The sequence below is a fragment of the Macrotis lagotis genome, chromosome 4 (genome assembly GCF_037893015.1).
Source record: "Macrotis lagotis isolate mMagLag1 chromosome 4, bilby.v1.9.chrom.fasta, whole genome shotgun sequence".
NCBI classification, from domain to species: domain Eukaryota; kingdom Metazoa; phylum Chordata; class Mammalia; order Peramelemorphia; family Peramelidae; genus Macrotis; species Macrotis lagotis.
This window is the reverse complement of record NC_133661.1, coordinates 188,984,578-188,996,609: the sequence shown is the minus strand read 5'-3', so window position 1 is coordinate 188,996,609 and position 12,032 is coordinate 188,984,578. Positions and strand designations below refer to the sequence as shown.

The 12,032-nt window shown below is 32.0% G+C and overlaps 1 protein-coding gene and 1 pseudogene across 1 annotated transcript; both read left to right on the top strand.

Moving 5' to 3' along the window:
* Positions 1-3,299: 3,299 nt before the first annotated feature.
* LOC141520199 (olfactory receptor 4K13-like) lies at positions 3,300-4,239 on the top strand (annotated as a pseudogene).
* A 6,173-nt stretch (positions 4,240-10,412) lies between these two features.
* LOC141520197 (olfactory receptor 4K13-like) lies at positions 10,413-11,354 on the top strand. The gene has a single exon (XM_074232001.1). It carries the CDS (start codon positions 10,413-10,415, stop codon positions 11,352-11,354), a length of 942 nt encoding a protein of 313 aa, XP_074088102.1.
* The last annotated feature ends 678 nt before the right edge of the window (positions 11,355-12,032 follow it).

The following is a 12,032-nucleotide window of genomic DNA, read 5'->3' as shown; positions in this document are numbered from 1 at the left end:
AGAACAGTTATTTTCAGATAACGATTGATTTTTTCCAAGTACCATAAACTCAGGAGATGTATTTATCATTCATTTTGCTGATCTAGTTAGCATATTTCTCTTCAAACCTACAAGTAATTATTAAGCACATTCTAAATTCTTGACATTGCCCTTGACTTTGGGACACAAAACAGGAAATGAAAAGATAACAATTTAATATTTAAAGGTTAGTGGATACAATGAAAATAATGGTGGTTATTGATATTATCTTTAGAGTAGCCAAGAGGTATACATGTAAAATTATTTTTCTTTCTAAAATTCTCCTATGTAATCATTACACCTAAAATTATCATCATTTTAAGATGCAACAATGCAAAATAGTCATATACATTGAAAATGGTCACACAAATATTTAGTCACAAAGGAAAGTATCAATTTTTTTTCATATACTGCACTCTTTCTATTCCAATGTTTCCTCTCATATGAATAAATATGATACAAAGGGAAAGAATTCAGGATAAAGATAAAATATAGGACAATAAGATGTAAGAAGTGAGAAATCATTAATTATGTGGATATAGACAAGGTCTATGGAAGAAGGGGGATGGGACCTGGATTGAAAATACAAGAGTAATGAGTGAGTATAATAACGATATGGAAGATAGTCTTTAAATAATCAGAAAAGTGAGCAAAATGAGATCAGTATAGAGATAATTGTCTCTTATAGAGACAATACATGATCTTAAAAGTCATGCTTCAACATTTACAACATATTCTAATTGTAACATTAACTAACTAGAGATTATAGAGTCAAGAATTGACATGCCCAATGTTCTCTTTTATGAAGATTGTTTTGTCAAATGTGTCATGAATGGAATAAATATAGGGAAAATGTTTTCTGCCCTTCACTTTGGAAGAAGACCACAATGTCAGGGAGGTGATGCCATGACAAGTACATGAACTGGATTTCAGTGAAGGGGTGCTTAGTTTAGTCACCTGTCTCACCTTTTCCTCCAAAGCCATTTGGGTCCAATTTCCAGATATGATTCAGGATGACTGGAGATGGCCCTAGATACAAGTAAATCAGGGTTAAGTAACTTAACACACAGTAAGAAGACACAGCTGGAAAGCATCAAGTGCTGGAGATTGTATGCAAACTCCTGTCTTCCTGACTTCAAGGTCAATAGAATCAATTTAATTTCTTACAACTCAATTTAAGTTTTCATTTTTATTTCTTTCTATCAAATTAACAAATAATTCTCAAGGGCAAATGTGATGGGGTTCTGGATTAATTTAAGAGCTGGGAGGGGAGGAGGAAAGTAAGATTGAAATTATAAAAGGAAGAGTAAAGGTACCTGGGCTTTACAAATGATTCAGCTGAAGCAGGGAGAAAGGGGGAGAAGGATGATGAAGGAAAGTAAAAAATCAGTATAGAGGGTATCTTTTTGAGTTCTGAGGATATTATATAGAAAAGGAAATAGAGGATTGAGTATGTATAGAACCTAGAAGTTTCTAGGCACTTTTGAAAATATTTAATCCTCACAACCCTGTAAGGTAGGTTGTGTTATTGTCTCTATTGTACAACCAAGAATTTTGACTCATAGGTGAAGTGAATTGTTACTGCACGTGTGCTAAGTGTCTGAGACTGGATTGAGTGCAGGTCTTAATGATTTCATGCCCTGTTTCCCATGCATTATGCCATCTAGCTGCTTATTTAAGAGCAATCAATTTAGGAATATTTAGTGAAGAATATTTCTAACTTTGAAGATGACTTGAGTGAAAGTATAAATGGAAGCTATTCAGGAAGACCTTAACACATTTTCTATGTACTATGACTGTATATTCTGCATTCTTACATTACCCTAGAATCCAGATGCTTATAAAAAGAGACTTTTGATGGTTTTCATCTTTTGTACTGAATAATTTGATATGGGTCATAGAGGAAAGTATTTGCTTATGTAAACTATTTTGATTTGATCTGAAACTCATAATCTTGAACAAGAAGAAAAGTGGTAGGAATTTATCCCTGGCAAGTTTTTGAACTGAGTTTCATTTACTTAGCAGATCATTTTGGTAGAGAAAGTCAGTTTTCAGTTAGAAATGTAGAATTGGAGTTCAGAATAAAGATAATGGGTGAATACATTGATTTGCTATGTATCTATATAGTGGTGATAATTAAATGTAGAAGAGAGAATTGAATTGATATTGGAGGGGGCAGAAAATAAATCTACTATACACTAATCCATAGTACCTCAAACTTTTTATTCCTTTTTCCAATAGAAATCTCCTGAAGTGCATTTTAGGAAGGTTATTTTGTTAATTGTGAAATGATTAGATTAAAGCTAGAAAGGATTAATGTCAATGACAGAAGTTAAATGTTTTTAAATAATCCAATTCATTTTAGCAAATATTTATCAAAATGAAAGTTTATATGATTGTCAATTCTTTGGTTGCTAAGTTGAAAAGACTAGAAAAGAGATGAAAGATTCAAAGGATATCAGAAGGAACAAACAGGAATTTGCCAGAAATTTGTGGAGCTTTGAGGAAGTCATTGCTTTAGGGAAACACACAGGGACTAAAATGTTTTGAATTATTATTAAAAAATCTAACATTTTTATTGAGAATCTGAAAGAGTATTAGATGATCCTATTGAATAGAGAAAATATAATTTTCTTTAGATTTAGAGAATTTCAAATTTTCTGTGTAAATTCAAACTACTAAAACTGATATTATTAATTAGGAAGAAAAGCAGCATTGATTTAGAGTTATAAGTCAAGATTATTTTTTCCTTTTTTTGTTTATTCTGATGATAGTTTAGGTCTGATCATAAAGGGTTCATTGAGTACACTGTGAACTTTTTATTAGCCTAATTCTTCATGTACTCCAAATGACAATGAGGATTGTTGGTTTCCATTTGTAAATGTAAGAATATTTATTCAATGCTCTGTTATTCTAATTATTTCCTTTGTCATATGTTCACCTAAAATCTATTTACAGTAGACCTGGAAATAAACTAAACATTAACCTCTTATACTGATGTGTACAATAAAATGTTAATTCATTTACTCATACTTTCAAAGAGACACTCTGTGTTCTATTTATGATTATTGCTGAACTGTCTGATGAAATAGACAATGATGAAGAATTAATAAACTGTCTGAAATATTTCCAAGAGGTTTTAGCATTTAATATCATACTGTTGATATGTAATATCTTTGTTTCATTTTCCATATTCTCAAGAACACTGACATCAAATTATGACTCCTTTCAGATTGTGTTTCCTACAGAGAACCTCTGGATGCTTAAAATCTATGAAGTAGATGAAGATGAAGAATAACTCTATGGTAGATGAATTTATTTTGTTGGGTCTCACCAATTCTTGGGAGCTTGAGCTTTTCTTTTTTGTAATCTTCTTCCTTGCCTATACATCAATCTTGGCTGGAAACTGTCTCATTATACTTATGGTGACTTTTGACTCCCGCCTGCACTCAACCCCCATGTACTTCCTCCTGGCCAACCTCTTTTTTTGACATGACTCTTCCTACTGTTACTATCCCTAAGATGATTATAGAGTTTTTCAGGGAGAGAAAAACTATTTATTTGTGAGGCTGCATGGCACAGATGTTTCTAGCTCATCTCTTGGGAGGTAGTGAGATGACACTTCTCATAGCGATGGCTGTTGACAGATATGTTGCGATATGTAAACCCCTGCACTACATGACTATCATGAATCATCGAATTCTGGTAGGAAGTGTGCTGCTCTCATGGACAGTTGGTTTTGTGCACACTCTGAGCCAGATGGCCTTTATGGCAAATTTGCCCTTCTGTGGCCCTAATGTTATCGATGATGTCTTTTGTGAACTTCCTCTGGTGTTGAAACTTGCCTGTACTGACACTTATGTCCTGGAATTTCTTGTTGTTTCTTTCAGCGGGCTCCTTACCCTGATCTCCTTCTTTCTTTTGCTTGTCTCTTATACTGTTATATTAGTTACTGTATGGCATCGTTCCTCTAGTGGACTGTGTAAGGCTGTGTTAACATTGTCTGCTCATATCACAGTGGTAACTCTTTTCTTTGGGTCACTAATCTTAATCTATGCATGGCCACATAATAATGATTCATTAGACAAATTTCTTTCTGTGTTTTACTCAGTTATCTCTCCTCTTTTGAATCCAATTATCTATAGCTTGAGGAATCAGGAGATGAAAGCTGCTATGATTAGACTGAGAAACAGGCAAATTTTCTCCAAGTCAAACTTCTAAATGATGATGAGATTATTTATTGTACACTAGGGAAGAGCTGTTTAAATGGCCAATTATGTCCATATATATGCATATTTTATAAATAAAAATCAATCCCATAAACAAAGAATTCTGAAAGAAAAAAGATCCTAGATAATTAAAAAATGAAATAAAACATTGTATTAGCCCTCAGAACATCTTGGTTATCTAGTGTATAACATCATTGTAATCAAATGAGATAGCAAAAATTTTAACTGATAATTTTGCTTCTAGAAAGCTACTAATAAGAATTTATAATCAATATGACTTTAAATTTTAAAACAAACTTTATTCATGCTTTTATTTTTGTTTGCCTAGCTTTATCTCTGTATTTAAATCTTTATTTTTCAAAGTAAATTACTTAAGGAAAGGATTTTTAAAAAAGAGAAGAGGAAAAAACAACTCAAAACACTTTTGATCTGTTATGTATAATATTGAACTCTGAACACCTAACCTCCTCCACTCCTTTTTCTGTATAATAGAGTGAAGAGATATCTCTTTTCCCATCTTTTTGGGTTGATTCTTGTACTTTTAATTTTACAATATTTGGTTTTACTTATTTGGTTGTTATTGTTGTTTCCATTTAAATGTGTTATTTTGAAATTTTCTTTTCCTTGTCCACCATATTTGATTTTGCATCAGTTTCTGAAATTATTTTCAGGTTTCTGTATATATATGAAGTTCATTGTTTCTTATGACACATTTTCCCATTACATTGATGCACAAAATTTATTTGGACATTTCCTAATCAGTGGGCAATTGCCCTGTTTACAGTTCTTTGATAAATACAAATATTAATAGATTCATATATATTATATATATATATATATTCCTGCATAGAATATAATCACATACATATATATACAGAAATATATATATATATATACACACAAACAGATATACATATACATATATATAATATATATCTATTGCTGTAAGCATTTTGCTGTACACATTTCTGAAATCACATTTTTTCAATGTCATATGGAAATCATATGAGTAATAATGGAATCTGTATCACTGCCTTTATTTATTTATTAAAATTTTATTTTTTAATTTCTTTTTTTCCATAGACCATGCAAAGATTGTTTTCTTTTTAATAGATATTTTATTTTTTCCTATTACATGTTATAGAAGCTTTTCTACGTTCATACATTTGCATGTTTATAAGGTATACATTTTTCTCCCACACTACATTCCCATCCTCCTAGTGAAAGTTACACATGTACTTTAACATATTTACATGTTAGTTATTTTGTGTATGAGGAATTAGGAAAAGGGAAAAGAAAGAAAATCATGGTATTGGAAGGAAAAACTCAAGAGAAGCATCCAACAAGATTCTGTGGGTTCTCTTTGGGTTATTTTCTTTGTCCCACTATGGATATGGATGGCTCTTTTAGTACTTTGATCAATACTGATGAACTGGAATATGGTTAAAACAGTCCCTTATCTTAGGAAACTCACTGTAAAATATATAGATAACAATTTTGTAAAAACACAGTATATCAAGTACATGTTGAAGATGATATGAGAAAGAAGTCATTAACATTATGGAAGCTCATGATTTTTAATTTCTCTTTTTGTTGAATATAGACTTTTAGATGGTACTTAAAATAAATGAGGGAAACTTGGAGAGGTAATGAAGAGGGATAGAATTCCAGCAATGGGAAGTAACCATTGAAAATGCATGATGTCAGGAAATTGAATATCTTGTTTAAGGTACAGTGAGGAGACCAGTGTTCCTGTATTCTCAGAGGATATGACAGGCAGTAAGATGCATTAATAATCAACAAAGATTTACAAGCCTATTACATGTTGGACACCTGGATAAGCACTGGAGACACTGTCAAAAAAGAAAAATGACAGTTCTTACTTTTAAAGAACCCCCAATCTAATTGGTGAAACAATATGCAAACAGCCATGAATATGCAATCTAGGATAAAGAGGAATGATTACCTGAGGAAATAAATAGAATTAAGGAGCACCCAAAAAGACATCTTCTATTTGGTGTACAACATAATGAAATGGAGTTGTTATAGTCAGGGGTATTAAAATGTTTGATTTCTTGAAAAAATAATGATAGTCAATCTTTGCCAGTTTATGTGTACTCAATGCTCCACTGGAAATTCATTGATGTTGACTTCAATTTTTATACCTGAGCCAGGATACTGTTTGTCCTTAAAATAATATTTAGGAAGAAGATAAATTAGAGAAATGTATTATAAGGGAAAGAAATTCATTAATTATATATGAATTCTGATAGTTAATTATTGCTTTTATCATTGATTTATCATTTTATCATTCATCATTTATCATTTCTCTACTTCCATGTATTATATAAGAGATTATTTTCAAAAGCAGGTTCAAGTGTATAATTACTATTCTTTGGTAAAGCTCATCAAATAAATACCTTAATGTCCAAAGAACTAATATTTATCATGTAGCTTAGGAGGAAAAGGAACACTTCTCTAATAATCCCCAGGAGGGTTTCTCTTCGGATTTAGTTCATTATTACACAATGTTTAGTTACGTAAATTTTTCCTTGCCTGACTACATATAAGGTGATTTTCTTGATGTCAGAAAAAATAAATGAAGATCAACATCTCAGCATCTTCATATATCTTTGAGGTCTATGGCTAGAGTTGGTATGTTGGATAATATATAGGATTTCTAGTAGGTTTACATTAGAGTTGATCAGCAAATTGAAAAAAAAAATGTTTTCTCTATTGAAGGAGTGAATATGATTTAACCTTCCCAAGTATCTTTCTTCACTAGTAAAAAAAAGTGAATGACATCAAATGGTATCTGTTATCTATTTCAACTCTACTTCAATAACATGATTTGAAGAAGAGTCATGTTTAGATAACAACTGAGTGATTATTTCCAAGTACCATAAACTCAGGAGATGTATTTAGCATTCATTTTCCTGTTCTAGTTAGCATATTTCTGTTCAAACCTACCAGTACTTATTAAGCACATTCTAAGTTCTTGATATTGCTTGATTTTGGGGCACAAAACAAGAAATGAATAGTTAACAATTTAATAATACAAGTTTAGTGGATACAATGATAATAACAGTTGTTATTGATATAATCTTTAGGTTAACCAATATTTATACATGTGAAGTTTTTTGTTCATTCTGAAATTCTGCTATGTAATCATTACAACTATAATTATCTTAATTTTTCAGATGCAACAATGGAAAATAGTCATATACATTGAAAATGGTCACTCAAACATTTAGTCATAGAGGAAGTATCACATTCTTTTTCCTATACTGCACTCTTTCTATTCCAATGTTTCATCTCATATGCACAAATATGATGCAAATGGAGAGTATTCAAGATAAAGAGAAAATGTAGGAGAATAAGATGTAAGTAGAGAGAAATAATTAAGTTATATTGATATAGACAAGCTCTGTGGAAGAATGGACATGTGAGCTGGTTTGAGAAGGCAACAATGATGAATGAGTATGAAAAAGACATGGAAGATAGTCTTTAAATAATCAGAAAAGAAGAGGGCAAAATGAGATAAGTATATTGCTAATTATATCTTTTAGCTTCAATACATGCATGATCTTTGATGCATGCTTCAAGGGTTACAATATATTAACATGATAACATTAACTAACTAGGGATTATTGAATCAATTATTGACATGCGAAATCTTCAATTTTATGAGTATTATTTTGACAAATGTTTCAGGAATGGAATAAATATAGGGAAAATGTTTTCTGTCCTTCATTTTGGAAGAAGACCACAATGTCAGGGAGGTGATGCCATGACAAGTACATGAACTGGATTTCAGTGAAGGGTTGCTTAGTTTAGTCACCTGTCTCACCTTCTCCTCCAAAGCCATTTGGGTCCACTGTCCAGATATGAATCAGGATGACTGGAGATGGCCCTAGATGCAAGTAAATCAGGGTTAAGTAACTTAATACACAGTAAGAAGACACAGCTGGAAAGCATCAAGTGCTGAAGGTTGTATTCAAACTCCTGTCTTCCTGACTTCAAAGTCAATAGAATCAATTTAATTTCTTACAACTCAATTTAAGTTTTCATTTTTATTTCTTTATATTAAATTAACAAATATTTCCTCAAGGGCAAATGTGATGGGGTTCTGGATTAATTTAAGAGCTGGGAAGGGAGGAGGAAATTAAGATTGAAATTATAAAAGGAAGAGTGAAAATACCTGGAGTTTCCAAATGACTCAGCTGAAGCAGGGAGAAAGGGGGAGAAGGATGATGAAGGAAAGTAAAAAATCAATATAGAGGGTTTCTTTTTGAGTTTTGAGGATATTATATAGAAAATCAAATAGAGGATTGAGTATGTATAGAACCTAGAAGTTTCTAGGCACTTTTGAAAATATTTAATCCTCACAACAACCCTGTAAGGGTTATTGTTATTGTCCCTATTGTATAAGCAAGAATTCTAACTCATAAGTGAAGTGAATTTTTACTGCACATGTGCTAAGTGTATGAGACTGGATTGAGTGCAGGTCTTAATGATTTCATGCCCTGTTTCCCATGCATTATGCCATCTAGCTGCTTATTTAAGAGCAATCAATTTAGGAATATTTAGTGAAGAATATTTCTAACTTTGAAGATGAATTGAGTAAAAGTATAAATGGAAGCCAGTCAGGAAGACCTTAAGACATTTTCTATGTACTATGACTGCATACTCTGCTTTTTTAAATTTATTTAGCATCCAGACCCCTTTAGAAAGAGACTTTGATGGTTTTCATGTTTTCTGCTGTATAATTTGATATAGCTCATAGAGGAAAGTATTATGTAAAGTATTTTGATTTGGTCTTAAACCCGTCACCTTGAACAAGAAGACAAATGTAGGAATTTATCCCTGGCAAGTCTTTGAACTGAGTTTCAGTTGCTTAGCAGATCATTCTGGCAGAAAAACTTTCATTTCAGATAGAAATGTAGAGTTGGAGTTCAGAATAAAGATAATGGGCAAATGCATTGATTTGACGTGTATCTACATAGTGGTGATAATTGAATCTAAAAGAGAGAATGGAATTGGTATTGGAGGGTGAAACAGATAAAAATCTTCACTATGCTAATGCCCAATATGTGAAACATTTCATTCCTTTTTCAGCAGAACCCTAGTATAGTGCATTTTAGGAAAGGTATTTTGCTAGTTGTGAAAAGATTAGATTGTAGATGATTAATGTCAATGACACAAGTTAGAAGATTTTAAAATAAAGCAGTTCATTTTAACAAATATTTATCAAAGTGAAAGTACACATGGTTGTGACTTCTCAGGTAGCTAATTGGATATTAGTGGAAAAGAGAAGAAACATTCAAAGGATATCAGACAGAACAAACAGGAATTTTCCAGAAATTTGTTGAATTTTGAGGAAGTCATAGCTTTAGGGTAACACACTTGGACAAAAATTATTTTGAAGTATTATAAAGTAATTTTAAAGTTGAAGTGAGAATCCAAAGGAGTATTAGGTTTTCATGATGAATAGAGAAAATAGAATTTTCTTTAGATTTATAGAATTTCACATGTTAACTCTAAATTCAAACTAATAAGAACTGAAACTATTAATTTGGAAGAAAAGCTGCAATGATTTAGAGTTATAAGTCAAGATTTTTTTCCCTATGTTTTGTTTCTTCCAGTGATAGTTTATGTCTGACTCTAACAGTTTTATTGAGTATATAGTGAACTTGTTATTAGCCTTATTCTTCATGTTCTCCAAATGAGAACTTTTTGTTCTCATTTGTCAATGTAAGAATATTTATTCAGTGCTTTGTTGTTTTAATTATATCCTTTGTCATATGGCCACCTAAAATCTATTTACAGTAGACCTGGAAATAAACTAGATACCTTTAACATTATTCTCTTATACTAATGTGTTCAGTAAAACATTGACTTGTTTTTTGCGAAATACTTTCACAAGAACTCTCTTTGTTCTATTTATGATTATTGAGGATCCGTCTCAGAAAATAGATGCTGATGGATACTAAATAATTTATCCACCATATTTTCAAGAGGATTTACCATTTAATATCATCTGTGTTTGAAATGTAATTTTTTTTTCCTTTTACATATATTTAAGAACACTCACATACAATTGTGAATCCTTTCAGATTGTGTTTCCTACAGAGAACTTCTGCATGCTTGAAAGGCATGAAGTAGATGAAGATGAAGAATAACTCTTTGGTAGATGAATTTATTTTGATGGGTCTCACCAATTCTTGGGAGCTTGAGCTTTTCTTTTTTGTGATTTTCTTTCTTGCCTATACATCAATCTTGGCTGGAAACTGTCTCATTATACTTATAGTAACTTTTGACTCCCACCTGCACTCAACCCCCATGTACTTCCTCCTGGCCAACCTCTCTTTTTTTGATATGACTCTTTCTACTGTTACTGTCCCTAAGATGATCATAGACTTTTTCAGGGAGAGAAAAACTATTTCTTTGTGGGGCTGCATGGCACAGATGTTTCTAGCTCATCTTTTGGGGGGTGGTGAGATGACACTTCTCATAGTTATGGCTGTTGACAGATATGTTGCAATATGTAAACCCCTCCATTACGCCGCTATCATGAATCATAGAATTCTGGTAGGAAGTGTACTTCTGTCATGGACAGTTGGCTTTGTGCATACCATGAGTCAGATGGCCTTTATGGTGAGTTTGCCCTTCTGTGGCCCTAATGTGATTGATGATGTTTTTTGTGACCTTCCCCTGGTGTTGAAACTTGCCTGTACCGACACTTATGTCCTAGAGCTTCTTGTAATTGCAGACAGTGGCCTGCTTTCCCTGATTTCCTTCATCCTTTTACTTGTCTCCTATATTGTTATATTAGTCACTGTCAAGTATCGTTCCTCTAGTGGGGTATCTAAAGCTCTGTCTACACTGACTGCTCACATCACAGTGGTCACTCTCTTCTTTGGACCAGTCATCTTAATTTATGCTTGCCCAGTTTGTAGCTATTCACTAGACAAAGTTTTCTCAGTGTTTTACTCAGTGATAACTCCTCTCCTGAATCCAATTATTTATAGCTTGAGGAATCAAGAGATGAAAGCAGCCATGATTAGACTGAGAAGTCGGCATATTGGCTCCAATCCAGTCTTTTAGATAATTATGTGATGATCAATTTTTATTGCACTCCAGAAGATAATACTAAGAATTACCAATTATCATATACATATATATGTGCATGTTTATGTTTAATATGTTTATTTCTATATGAATATGTGTATAAATAAAATAATATATAAATAATGTACCAAAAATGCTTTTGCTTTATGTTTCTGCCTGCTTTTTTGTCCCTTGGAATCTTGCCTTAATTTGGAGACCTTCATAACTACAACTTAGTCAAATATTAAAATCATCCATTATATGTGACTTCACAAAAATTGTTTAATATTATGCTTGAACTTAAAGATTTTTAAATTTCTTCCATTCTCTTGTTCTATGAATTTTTTTATTACCTGAAAGATAGTTTGGTTTTAATTTCAAAATTTTTTAGAGGAAAGTTTCAATATTGGAATGATTTGGATACTCATTCCACAAACTGAGTTTACCACAATCTCCAAGAATGTAAATTAAATAAGATAATAGCAACAAGAATGACTTCATGTCTTTACAAAGAGTAACTGAGAAATAATGAGGCCACTACTTCATAGTATATAGTTACTGTTGAGTACATAGAGAAGTTAGTTTTATTTCACATAAAGGACATAGATGAATTCTTATAAGCGTGATTTTCAGATGCAGACACATTGCCATTAATTACAAGCACCTACTGATATG